Source organism: Pithys albifrons, chromosome 2 (genome assembly GCF_047495875.1).
Source record: "Pithys albifrons albifrons isolate INPA30051 chromosome 2, PitAlb_v1, whole genome shotgun sequence".
In the NCBI taxonomy this organism is placed as follows: domain Eukaryota; kingdom Metazoa; phylum Chordata; class Aves; order Passeriformes; family Thamnophilidae; genus Pithys; species Pithys albifrons.
This window is the reverse complement of record NC_092459.1, coordinates 48,540,267-48,554,395: the sequence shown is the minus strand read 5'-3', so window position 1 is coordinate 48,554,395 and position 14,129 is coordinate 48,540,267. Positions and strand designations below refer to the sequence as shown.

The 14,129-nt window shown below is 38.2% G+C and overlaps 1 protein-coding gene across 1 annotated transcript in view; it reads left to right on the top strand.

The window, feature by feature from the left end:
* The window catches only part of FRK (fyn related Src family tyrosine kinase), a 56,346-nt gene extending 51,514 nt beyond the window's left edge, over window positions 1–4,832 (top strand). The window contains exons 7-8 of the mRNA XM_071548936.1: window positions 1,618–1,779; window positions 3,941–4,832. Of these exons, the coding sequence (XP_071405037.1) occupies window positions 1,618–1,779; window positions 3,941–4,134 (356 nt within the window). The 3' untranslated portion in view covers window positions 4,135–4,832. The remainder of the gene's footprint in view (window positions 1–1,617; window positions 1,780–3,940) is intronic.
* Window positions 4,833–14,129: the final 9,297 nt, after the last annotated feature.

Here is a 14,129-nt window from a genome sequence, read left to right as displayed (position 1 = left end):
CCACTGCACCTTTTTTTTTTCTTCTCTCTAGCTCTTGAGGGCAGGGAATGACAAGTATCACTGACCAAAATCTCCCTAGGAAGGAGCTGTGATTTAGAAATGAGATTTCCTACCTCTGCAAATGATTTGATCAGAGCTGGAAAGGTTTGATTTGCTGTATTTTATGGATTTCAGTATGTAATCCATAATTTCTGAGGTCTTTGCATGTTGGTTTTTTTTAATTTATTTGAGTTCTTGCACTAAGAAGAAAAACCAGAAAAAGTCCTTTGCCTCTCGTTTGTTTTTTAACATTCAAGCAGCAGAAAATGAAATTCATTACAGAATTGGATTTATTACATATTGAAGTACAGAATGGCATCAAGGAACTTTAAAAGTGCTTTTTGCTTAATTTTGATCCTTCTAGATATGCATAAGTTCAGATGCACATTTTTTATCATGAAAAAATGCATATTTTAAATGAACAATGCTCACAGTGGATATTTCTCCTCTGTCCTCTCTAGAGAGGGTAGTAATTTACACCTTTGACATTTCTTGTTAAAACTGAACTTTGCTAAAATACTCAGTCATAGAGTCATTTTGGCATACTTTTTAGGGAATAATTTGTCTCCTAAGCCATAGCACTAATATGGTCACATGCAAAGATCACAAAGGATTAGGTGTGAGAAATGAAATAATTATTTCCATATGCATTGATTAGTCTAATGAAATAACTTCTTGCTTCTAGAGATGAGTATTATGGTCAAGATACTCTATCAGTATATAGATACAAATCCCTAATGCCCAATATATGCAAAACTATAGCGCATTGAAGATGGGAGATATACATTTTCTATTAAAACAAGGAAAATCTGGTACATGTTTGCCTGGATTTGCATGTGAAAAACTTGACCAGTGCTTGAATATGTCTTATGTACACTAAATTACATGAAGGAATTAAAGAAAGAGTAAATGTTCACAAAATTTAGATGCCTGTGTAATAAACCTTTAAGGACATAATTCTACAAATTTGCAAGCCAACAGTTTTTCTATGTGTCTTTCATCTTCACTTTACATTAATTAATTTGACTCACTGTAAGCTAATATGTTAATTTGAATCAGTCAGAGTTTATTCTTTGGTCCCGGAAACCTGCTTAAGTGATTGTTATCAAAGTCAATGGCCCTTCAACACCACAATAAATCACAGAAGAAAGGTTCTGAAATTCATTAGCTCTGGCTCTTGCCTTCTCTGTTTACTGAAGACCAGACGTGAAGCCATTTGGTCTCTAGTGTCAGCAGGATGCTTACACTGCCACTCCTGACAGACTTTTGAAATCTCTCATGCCAGGTCCAGAATTCACAGTAGCAAGTCATAATTAATCAGGAGCCACTCCAACGCTGTGTGCTTGTTTGAAATGATAAATGCTTTAGAAAAGCCTCTGATGAAGCCTCCACATCTTTCAAATGCAAAGAAAAATTCAATGATAGACTTCAGAAAATGTGTATTTTAATGCCATGAAAGAGAAGTTCTTGGCTAAAAGATGGTAAGATTAAGCACATGCTCAGCTTAGTCAGGTGCTTAAGCACTTTTCTGAAGCAGATCTGAAAGCAGGCTTGCTTTGTTTTATCCATGACAGGTAGAAAATGAATATGTATATGAAGCTAGGACTGAAACAAAGCTCCCAGTAAAATGGACAGCCCCGGAGGCAATCCGCTACAACAGATTTAGCATTAAATCAGATGTCTGGTCATTTGGAATACTTCTCTTTGAAATAGTCACCTACGGGAAGATGCCTTATGCTGGTAAGTCATTTTACCAAAAGAATGACGTCTATTTTTTTCTTGCTTTCAGGATGACACATGCACAGAAAAAAGGTTGAATACTTGTACTATGTTAAAGGGTTAAAAGTCTAAATAGAGAAAGAAGGCTGTTCAGATAAGGTTCATTTAGTGGGTCAGACCTTCTGGCTTCCCCAGGCTCCCTGGAAGCTTTCCAAAGGCTGTGATTAGCATACATTTAAGCTTCCTCTTGCTGTAGTCAACCTGCACTGCACAGGCACCTAAGCCAGCTGGCTGTTTTCCTCCAGCATCTGATCAAAGATGCCAATTCATGGAATATGGAAAAAGATAAGGAAAAAAGGAAGGGTTTTTCATTGCCCATACTATCCTTTATTTCTTTTTTTTTGAGAATATCTCATCGAAGAATAGACTATATGTAAAAAGCTGCACAGGCATTTCAGGAAGAGGTGTCTGAGAAATAAATCAGGGTGGTTTTACCCCCTTCCCTCAAATTTTGCTATTGCAATGAAAAGTTTTCATAAAGAGAAGGATCATAAGAATTAATTAATTAAATAATTAATTAAAATTTCACCAATCTCAAAGGTACATACAGTGATCTGAGAGCAGCTACTGTTCCTAGCACTGTGAGAAATGCTCAATGAAATGTGTCTCCAAAATCAACAGTAAGATAGATGATTGTCTGTGACTCATTATGTGCTGATGAGGAGAACACAAGGGAAGGACTAAAGCAAAAAAAAGTTATAATGCATCTGTACAGGCCTGAGGGGTGGTGCATTTGCCATAAACTACATTTCACAGGGTCCCAGACTGGTATTTCCTGTAAAAGGAAAAATTGATTTAGCTTTTTGATTCCCACCCTCACCTCCTGTAAAATTGTTCTGAAGAAAAGAAAAGAAAGTAAAGCAAAAAATCATAAGGTCTTATATAAACTATAATCATCATCATCATCATGGCCAGGCTTCATGAACGCAGATTTGGGCAGGGCTCTCCCCATGTGGGTGTGCCCTTCCAGCCTGCGCAGTGGATTTTTTAGGTGAGGCACAGCGTGCACAGAACTGGCCCCACTGTTTAAGTCCTAAGGTCCATTCGCCACGGCTGAGTGAGCTTGGATGGTGACAGTGAAATCCTCAGGACTAGAACCTAGGGTCAGGCCCAGTTAGTACTTGGATGGGAGACCTCTTGGGGGAATATATAAACTATAGGTGTGTGCATATGCCCACACGCACAAAACTAAAAGGTTTTAGTATAAATAGTATGTAGCACCATGGTTCTGGGTATTGTCTGAAAATACGCTTCATGTTATCCCTTTCAAAGGCATAGTTTACCTGTATCTTGACAGTAGAAAATGTCCTTTTGCCATGGCTGTTTGCTTATTTGGTATTACTTTCAGGAGTTTGTTCTCAGTAATCAGGAGAAAAGGTACTGTTGATTTGTAGTGGCATTGGGTAATGTGCAGAGGAAACACCATTCAGAGATCTAGGGAAAAGAAGTTAAGATTACCCAATCTGAGATTTAATTTTAAGAGTAAACAATTGAAAGTGCATGGGACAATAGTCTTTAGTTTATAAAGGTATAGCAAAGGCAGGGGAATGGTTTCTTCTCTGTGACTGGTGGTGACAGAGCAGGAAGGATGCCATCACGCAGCCGCCTTTGAGGAGATTTAGGGCTGACTTTAGGAAAAAGTTTCTAAATGTGAGGAAAATTCAGTAACAGGATAGGTTTTCTTGAGATATTTTAGAGTCATTGAGACTAGAGGGATTTAGGAATAATTTAAGCAAAATAGATGTAATAAAAATTTTGGCAAGCCTGGATGGTCCAAGAAAAGCTTCACACCCAGACAAATCCGTTTGCTATGCCTTGCAAGTGGCATAGTCAGAGTTAGGTGGTTGGGAAGCATTGGAGGTGATTTTTAACAGCTCATAAACAATAAGAGGTGAGGCCCCATCTCTGAAAGTCTTCAAGGCCAGGCTGGAAGGGACTGTGATCTGCTTGGTCTAGTGGAAGGACAGTGTCCCTCTCCATTGCAGGGTGGTTGGAGCAAGATGGTCTTTAAGGTCCCTTCCAATCAAAACCATTCTACAGTGATCCTATGATGGAGAGACAGAGATGTATGGCATTGCTAAGTAGACCCTGAGTAGTCTGATGAACTCATTTTTGTTTGCAGGTATGCCAGGACACCAGGTGATCCAGCTGCTGGACGATGGGTACAGACTTCCTCAGCCAGAGACCTGCCCAGCACCGCTCTATGAGATGATGCTGCGGTGCTGGAGTGCGGAGGCAGATGGACGGCCCACCTTCAATGCCCTCAGCGAGCAGCTGGAGTGCTACTTTGACACTGAGTCCTCTTCCTATGCCTAGGCACAGGCTGTGGTGAAAGGAACCCCTGGGTGGGTCCTGAAGGACAGGTGCTAGCCAACATAGATGACAGACGGCTGTGGAATCAGCTTAACCTCAAGCATGGAGGTTCCTCGGGGGTGCTGAGGAATCCTGTGACATTTTCATCCCTGCTCTGATCCTCAAAGACTCGTAAAATTTTTGCTCCTGACAAGTGTTTTGCAAGACAAAGCTTCAGGAAGCTGGAGGGGTGGGGTCTTATAAAAAATAAAGTATCTTCTCTTTATTTTTAAATAACAGATTCCACAAATGAACAAATGAAATAAGTCTAGCTCAGTAACGATAGTAGCTTTTTGTCATTTTTTTATTGGAATAATTATTTGCTGTTGCTTAGATTTTTAATCCTTACCAGGTTGTTCTCGTGAAGGAGGAGATGGCTCTGCACAGCAGGATCTGTGCTCCCAGAGTCCTCTCACTGTAAAAAATAATAAAAGTAATCCCATGACTGTGATGATGGCAGAATCCAAATTTATTGCCTTGCTTAGATTTGGAGTACATGTGCTTTTGCTATATCAAAAAATAGATGTTCATTGGAGTAAAGGAATTATTTTTGTTGTGGATGCAAAGGTTGATCTTTTTTAGTTTGTCTACCGTTCTATCACAAGAATAAACATAATTATTATTAGATTATTAAATCTGTTTGTTCTTAAGATTGCTAAGTAGTGCCGTGGAACTGATAAATTATTGTTCATTGAACTGTAAGGATTTATTTTATAGTTCTTAATTTTAGTGGTATTGGAGTAAAAAATACCTTAACATGAACTTAAGACTGCCTTAGCCTTTTAGAATGACACTCTTTCCAATCCTACTCCCTGAAATCATGGACCCTCTCCCACAGGACAAGGCCCAGGGTAAGTCTAGGTATTTTGCAGAGGAACTAGCAAACCATTCTTCTACCTTTCCCAAATGTAACTTTAATATAGGAGATTTAAATAACAGATGATTAATTTTATTTTCTTCCACCACATAATGGAGCTCAGGAGCTTCTTCTAGCAGTCTTTATAGCTACAGATGTTAAAGTTTTTTTGCCTCTTTTCTGACTAACAACAATATTGGTTCTGCTAAAATCTGGTGTCACTGTGACAGTTTTATGTTCTTAGCTGTGAGGCTTACAGAACGAAGATTTAATTATTTACTTGTGATTCATCTGTTAATTATTTATCAACACAGTTCAGGAATTAAGATCTGTACTGCATTATCATAGTGTCAGGTCAGTATAAGTGTGCTACCATTTTCCTCTAATATCCAAAAAGCATATAAAAAATCAAAAGGTTGATTAAGGGCTGGGTGGCTTTTATTACATCTTTTTAAAATTATTTCCTTCTCTCTATACTTCAAATCTATTCATCTTGCTTGCTTGCCTTGCTTCTAATTTTTAATTTCCTTTTCCCCTTCTCTGCCTTTGGAAGTAAGCAACTGTTGGTTACTTTCATACACATCTCTTATGTACTTATTATTCAAAACCCCTTATTTATTGTTTTTCTCCTCTTTCTATCTCACTACAGTGTCTTTATAGCATTGTGTCTCTGTTCAACTTCATTTTCTGTGCAGTGTTTCTCCCTACTTACCCTCTTTATAGTAATTAAATTTGTAAAGCACAATATAGCTGTAATTAATTAGCTGTCATGCCATCCATGTGATTTTGAAAAGTAATCATCCACTCTGAAAGAAGAAGAGGTTAAATGGCTTTGCCAAATCCATCCTGATAAGAATTGGCATGGGCAGACCTGGGAAATTCTCAGGCAAAGTCTCCTGCTGTCTTCCATCCATGTTTGTGTTGAGACTCATGCTAGCTACTGGCTCATGGCCTCAACAAGATGTTATTTATAATTATCAAACCTCCATCAATCCATGCGTATCTCATCTAGCTAGGAGCTGTGTTTAATTCTGTTACAGTACAAGGTTAGCAAATCCCCCAGAGTAGGTTTATCTAATAAGACTAGGAATACTGTTATTTGGAAAGATCTCTGCATGAGACTTGGGATCTTGATGTTCAAAGCAGTCTTTGTGACATTATTTTTCGGACTAAAAGCTGAGTTTCCTCAGTCAAAAAAAAAAACAACCCAAACTGCTGATAAAATATATAATCTTAAAAAACACAGATGTGTGCAGTTCACAGGAGACAAGGTGCCAGGAAAAAACCCAAAACATTGACAGCAGGAAAATGGCAGTTTTCAGAATTCCGAATTACACCAACTGGTCCAAGCTGCCCTGTGCTGGCCTCTGCCCTAGGCTGGAAGTTAGCAGGGTCTTACAGGACTCCACTGAAGTAACACCAGTAATTCTGAAGAAATCTCAACTGTGCAATAAATATATTCCTAAACTAACATATAGGAAGTAGAAAGTCTGCTTGTCCAGGTAAATTAAATTTGTTGTCTCTTTAATTTCTTCAATAGTCAAAGATGAGAGGGGGAGAGAGAGAGAGAAGTTCCTTGAGATGATGAATCAGTGCTCCAAAACTGCTTTCTCCTCTGAACCACCCTTGGTGGGCTTCTTTGTGTTTGCTGCTGTAAAGGTATCTGGCAGAGATAAGACTCTTTGCTGAAGGGTGTGTGTGATAACCCTTATGTTGTAAACTGAAATTAGCTGTTTAAAGCTCCCTCTTCCAAGTGTGGCCTCACATGCCACCTTAGGCTGAAAGGAGCAGACGCTGCAAGCAAGCTGCACCCTGCTGAGCTGTGTGAGGAGCGGGCACCTGCATGTGATGGCCTCCAGGTGATACAGCCTGGCATGCTGGGCTGCTGCTGCCAGGCATGTTCCCCTGCTGCTGCATCCTGCCACTTCATCCCCTCTGCTTTCTCTTTGCATGCTTGCACAGACACAGATGGTTAATGGAGTTCAGATCTGCCAGCTGCCTCTCCTATGTGCTGGCCCAGGGTGGGAGACAAGCAGCAGCATTGCCTGAAAGCAGCAGGTAAGTTCAGTTTGGTGTGTCTCCTAATAGGCACTACACTGAATAAATTAATTCTGTGTTCATATTTGAGGTAGCTTACGCATATTTGGCCTCCCCAAGATGTATTGTAGGTGTAAAGGTGTCAGTCTTTATCTTCCAAGCCTGAGCACCATTCCCACCCCACTGATGAGTGTCTTGAGACTAGTGCACTCTTTTTTTTGCCAAGGTGGAAAGCAAAGAAAGGCAGGAAAGTAGGTTGTTGATTTCTCTTTTGCTCTGGGTTGCACTGATAAAGTCTGGTGCTTTGCAGAGCCCCTTTGACACTATCAATAATCCAGCTGAGGCCAAGCTTGGAAAACACAGATGCTGATCTGAGATCCATTGATTCCTCATTCTGGCTTAAATCCATGCACTTGCACTTGCTCCCTTATTTTGCCTATCTGTAAACTGTTGTTGTACAAGTGAAATGCTGCCACTCTAATGTGAGCTCTAATTCTGGGTCTTTGTTTTCCCTTGGGCTGGCAGGGGAACAAAGGAGACAAAATCACCAATGCAATAGAACCAGCAAAGCTCTGGAAATAGAGTAATGGGGAAAATTAATCATTTGTTTTCAACTTGCTCTTTCCATATTTTTTGCAGTCAAATGGATTCATTATTAGGAAAGACTGGTGGGAGAAGACAGCAAAGAGTGATAAACCTTAACAGAGTTCAATTTGCTTACAGGCAATAAAACAAGCAAAACTATACCTTTCCAAGCCCAATTCCACTTCACAATAGTTTTATTTATATGACAGATAACAATTATAGTCAGAAGTCTGTGCTATGACTTGATTTAAATTAAACCTCAAAGTTATCATTTCCAGTTATAATGCATGGCAAGATAGGTTTAACATATTCTATTCTTGAGGCCTTTTCTGTTCAAGGTTCTGCTAGAACAATCTACTGCACTTGTTTTTGCCTGATGGCTCATGGAGGAAAAATAACGGATTCAGTTACAAGAAGGAGTAATAGATTTTTTTGAACTGACATAAATTTCTATGTTTAGAGAGAATAAAAGGATTAGTAAGAGATAAGTTGAATTTCTTACAATAGACTTGTCCTTGTAAAATATACATAAGTTGTACTGAGATGTCTTTTATACAATGTTTTATTTATGTAATTCAGTTATTCTTTGACAACTAAATCATTTTATGTGGTCTTACAAATGATAACTTAAAAATGTCTGACCAGAAAGAACCTCTATTTTTCTTAAACTCTACATTCTTCAGGAAGTTATGGAGCAATGCAATTGAGCAGTAAGTATTAGAGAGTCCCCAGTGTTTATATTTTGACTTCTATTAGAGAATTTTGCTCACCCAATCTGCATCCAAGCACACACGCAGGGATACTAAATGTGATAGGGCAACAGGGAACCTTCTAATCTTGCACTGCTTTCTTATTTTGTCCATTGTATCTTGTACTTGCTCTCTGAATTACTGACTATAAGAAGAAATTTTCTTTGTGTAGATTTGTAACTTAGGGCTTACAAGGAACTGAGCCACCTGAATGCTTTATTCTATCATGGTTCAGACTCAACAAACTATCAGCACATAGAAATGGACTAGAGGACTCATTTGAGTTATTGCAGCTTAAGCTCTCTCTCCTACATGCTTCTGTTTCACTCCTTTAAAAAGTGCTGTAGCAACATGCCCACTCAGTGCCCCCATGGTAACTGTGACTGGTCAGGTATTTGTAGTGTGTGGATCTTGGGGCAGATGAAAATGCTGCATGTATGAGCTGTGTCACTGTGCTCAAAAAGATGTAGATGTGTGGCATACTTTTATGGGAACCTGTGTGGCTTCCATTCCGTTCCAACAACATCTGGGTCAGTGTGTCTCTCAGTTACCTGGTGCAAAAGTTTGCCCAGAACTCTGTGTATGCTCAAACAAAGCACTGAACTGGTGTCTATGAAAAAAGACTTAATTCTACCCACGCTTACTGTTAGCAGGTCCATTTAATTTATTTTTTTCAGTCTCAGGCTTCTCAGGAAAGACTAATGCAAAAGAAAAAAAATCAATGACATGTATGAGCAAGCTGGGGAAATCACTGAAAAGTACTTTGGCATTTTAATCTTCACAGCTATATTTTGCTGAAGAATTCAATCTGGCCTTGTTTTGGTATTGATGCCGTGAATGACCCTTACCCCAAAAACAGGACTTCGAGCCACGTTAGTGTAGGGTAAGATAAAAAGTAAAGGTCCTTTAATAACACAGGGCCTACAGCCCACAGGAATACATGGTGACATGCATGTGTCTCAGTTCTTGTTTCCATGGCTTTTATAATAAGATCCCTCCAATCATTGCTTTACACATTTCTCAGTCCAGCCCCAGTCCCACCCCTGGTCCAACCCCCTGGAATTGGGTCTGGGGTCGTCAGGACCCTCTGTCTTCATCAGCTCTTCTTCCTCAGGCACACAAAGGTCTCTTGGAGCTCATCCAATTCTGGCTTTTGGGTCACTCTGACCTATGTTTATGTTTCATTCTGTAGGCCTTCTGATATCCTTCAGCTCTTTACCTTGGAAAGGAGTCTAAACAAGATTAATTCACTAAAGGAATTTGAGCTCCCTGTTCTGGGACAGGGGTAGTGATAGAAAGGCATTAAACTTAAACTGTTAGAAATATTAACCTTCTAAAAATCTACAACTACTGTGTTCCTAAAATCTACAAAATGTGAAAATCAGAACAAAAACCCTTTTGGCATCAGTATAGAGAAAGTGAAAATGTACATTTGAAGCATTCAGTATTCTAGAAATGAATTTTAGCCAATTTCTGGATCTAAATATCATTAGAATTGAAAAACATGATTGAAACTGTACCTCGGTTCCTACCACTATTTTCAACAAAATAGATTCTCTAAAAATTCAGCAGATATGGAAAAGATAGCAATACAACTTCTTCATTTCTTCTCCCTTCCCCCATTTCTTTACCAATATTATTAAAAGGGGATTAGAACTCCAACAGATTGAAAAGACTCTTTATTTATGCTGAGAGATAAAGAAATTTCACAATCATTTATGTCTTCAGCAAAGACAATGGTAAACATTTCAGAGAAAAGAAATTGAGCATTTCAGAAAACTGCTCCTGAATTTGTAAAAAATCCTGACTAAGCTGATTATACTATTTGTACTATTAAAGGAACAAAAAGCATATTGCACTGCATTCTTTTTCTTTAATTACTTTGATATAAATATCTGAGTAAACTGATTGAACTTTTCTCTTTTAATATACTAGAGAATTCAAATATATGGGCAGTAATATCCAAACAGTTTTATTTCCTGTCTCTCTGCTTAAAAGACTATCTAAACATGTTAAAAGTTTCTGTTGGTTGTGATGGTTTTCATGTTTTTCGATGTTATTTTTTCTCTCAATATTTTTTTCTTTTCTTGGTATTTAAAACCTTTTACTTGGTTGTTTTTATGCTATGATCTGTTTATTTACATATGCAAACAGAAAAATTCATATTTCAAAGTGCTCCATTACTGTGCCAAATATTTTAAATGACAAAAAATAGAACACAAAGCATTTGGTGGGTTGTTTTTTTTTTTACTATGAGGCAATTTCTTATAAGAAATACCTCTCTGGTCTGTGCCATCACCAGTACCTCACATCTCCACCTCCCTGTCAGAAGCCAGAAGAATGCAAACTGAACTTGTATGTTCTACTGGAACCCTTGACTCTGGGTTACTTTGCACCAGAATGAAAATTTTGAAAAATGTGCATTTCATTGTTCCTTTTACCTCCTCTTCCAAATGTAGGCATCAGTTCTCCAAAGTCAGCAGTGTCACCTGAAACTACACTCCTACCACAACTCTTTCATAATAACTGTCTCCTCTTCCAGTTTTTCCAGAATCAGCATTGGCTGTCTCCTTAGCAAGCTGGCTCTCATCCATACTATCATCTCTGCCAGATATCAGATCATTTATGGAAAGAGAGACATGCAGTAACAAGTTATAAGCCCAGAGATCTTCCCTGATTTATTTGACTGTCCTTCCACACACATACATTGGATTGTGATAATAATAGACTCCTATTGCAGTTGACAGACTGTATTTGGAGCTAATGAGCAGTGACTCAAGGCAAATATTTGGGAACCCTCAACTATGAATGAATAATATTACTGTAGTCAGATTAACAAGGTACTGAAATTTGGAACAAATGAGGTGTAAGAGCTGCTACTTCACAAACTTCACCACAGCCTTCTCTGAAGTAGAAACACGGGCCTGTTTTTGTACAAAAGGGGAGATGGCAACAGAAATTCATTGATGGCAGGGCACAAGAGATTGTGATGGTTCCCTAAATTGCCAATGTCAAGATCTTAATATTTATCTGGAATTTTCCTGTGGTACTAGAAATAGAAAATGGACTAGACTTTTAGTGGAGGAAAAATCAGTGATACACAGTGTGATTCTAATATAAGGTGCTAGTAAAGCATAAATCTGAAAACGTGGCTGGGTCAGAGGGGAGGCCGGTAAGCTCTTTTTATATTTGTACTGTGGCTAGAGGAGGGTCTGGCTCCTGAGCAGTTTACCTCAAAAGTCTGGAGACCCAAACTGAGAGGAAATTTCACTGTGGTCAATTACCTTTATGAAAACTTTTGCCTTACAATGCTGTAAAGCAAACAAATGGGGACAAACTTTTAAGTATTTATTTGTACTCTGTGGATGTATGTAGGAATACCCCAACTAGCTTCAGCTGCTGTCATCTGGCTGTGGCATGTGAAAATAGCTCTTTCTGATCAGAATCATTCTGACTTTTGATGTGGATGAGAGATCTGATTTCTGAAATGCCACTGGTAATTGTTGGAGCTCACACCCAACCAAGACAATATTCATGTCTTGGAAATTCTGCAGAGAAAGACTTTCTTTTGGAAAGCATTTATACCCTGCTCAGCTGCTTTCCCATGATCTTTGATATATTTTACAAGACCTCAGGTTGCAGTAGCAGCAGACCCATTCTTACTGGCATTGACTTTCTGTATCTGCAGAAGTAGATAATGAACTAGGTAAGTTAGCATAGTTTCTCGAGAGAGTATAGATAGAAAAGATTAATAAGGAAGCAGAGAATTCAGAGCAACAAATTAATTGGGATTTGTATCAGTTATCCATTTGCATCTTGAGGTTTGTATAGGTATTTCATTTTGCCCTTTTCACTTGGAAGTTTTTAAAGCTATTTTTTTGTCTCTCAGGAAGACTTAGTCCTAAAAGAGCTGTTAATAATGTCCAGAAATTCTAGCTAAGTTTAATTTAGCTTGGCAAGTGTAACTTTGTAGTGTCAAACTGACTGAATTAGATAAGAGTTGGAAACACTTCTATGCCAAACATTTCCCGTCTTGCTTGTAGGATTAGCCCTGTATAGCCCAGTAATGCCTCAGGTTGCTGGGTAGGGTCACTGGTAAGATGAAACAGCTTCAGGATGATCCAACAGCTCTCCTGGCACTGCAATGGTACATGGTTGTATCACTTAATGTTTATCTCCTGAAAACTCCTATAATCTCCATTTCAGGAGCATGCAATGTAGCTCTTATTTTCCTCTAATCAATTGTCACACAAATAAAGGAAGTGTATTTGCTAATCCCTTCCTCATACAGTGATAAGAGATTTCATATACTTGTGGTTTCTGGAGATCTGATAAGTGCATATCACATCCTCCTCTGGGTCCCAAAACTCTAAAATAATTTTGTGGTTTTTCTTAATCACCCTTGATACAAGAAATGTGGCTCCAGCAATCATTTACCATGTGAAATTATTCTTAAGGGCAGAGATAAAACATCCAGAGTATTAGAAAATAACCATGCTTTATTTCTTTAATTCTTCATATAACTAAATTATGAGTTACAATGAGATATTACACAAGATTTATTTAGGATAGGTTTTGGAACATCATTGCAAAAAATGTACTTGCCATTATGAATTGTTTATTATGTTGGTCCGTCTTTAGCCTGATTTGTGTAATAACTGTATTCTCAACAGTGAATTCTTAATGTGCTTTAGAGCAATATAATTTAAATATACTGCAAGTGTTAAATACTGATTTGAAGTTAACTTATGACTGATGTCTAAATCATAATGGTGCTGTTTCTTAAGGCTGCAAACATCTGATCCCTTACTTTATTCTCTCTTATATATATTAGCAAAATTAAACTTCTAACCTAATAAAATTAAGATTTTTCAAATGTATAGTTTCAACATGAATACATTTCTGTGGCTGTGCAAGCAGCTTAGAAACCTTCTGGTATTTCACAGAGGCTTTTTGAAATTAGGAAATAACAATTTTCTCTATGATATTTCTGGGCTGCAGGCAAAGGTGTAACTTTATTCTCCATGGATATAACAGAGAAAAGTTTACATCACAAGATAACTTGGTACCATTGCTAAATATTTGTAGAAAACTAGAATCTACTACTAGCCTCACAGAGAAAGCTGGAGAAATGTACCTTCAAGTTAGTCTCTGCAGTTTTGTAATGGTTTGGCCTCACTGTTCATAACCTCTGCACTAGCTGGTATGCTAGCGTAAGTTTCAACAACTGCAATGAAGATATATATTGTCTGTACTTTGGAGAAGTTGATAACAAGGTTTAGTCACCTAGTCATCCACATTCAGTGTTTTGGTTTCAAAAGTGAAAGATGAAAGTTTAATAGTCTTCTGAGTGGCATTTTGAGTTAGCTCTTAAAATGCTGTTTCTCACCCATCACAGGTAACTTGGAGCTCAGAACATCACAGGTGTTCAGCTGAAGTCTGTTTATTACCCTGTGTTACTGCAGATGTGCTGTTTTGGGTTCAAATAATGGGTTGGGAATGGCCTATACAAATCACAGACTTATTTCTGATTTAAAATGTAAAACACTGAAAATAATTTATCTGCCTGAAGTGGATGAAGGTAAGATTAAAAGATAAGCAAAGAGGGAGAATGCCTATGGGAATAAAGTATTCCTGTCTAAAGACCAGCACTGCAGTCAAGAATGTATGTCCTTGGATGTTTCCAAGATAATAAGACTAAAAGGCTGGGTCTCCTTGGGATACTCTGTGAG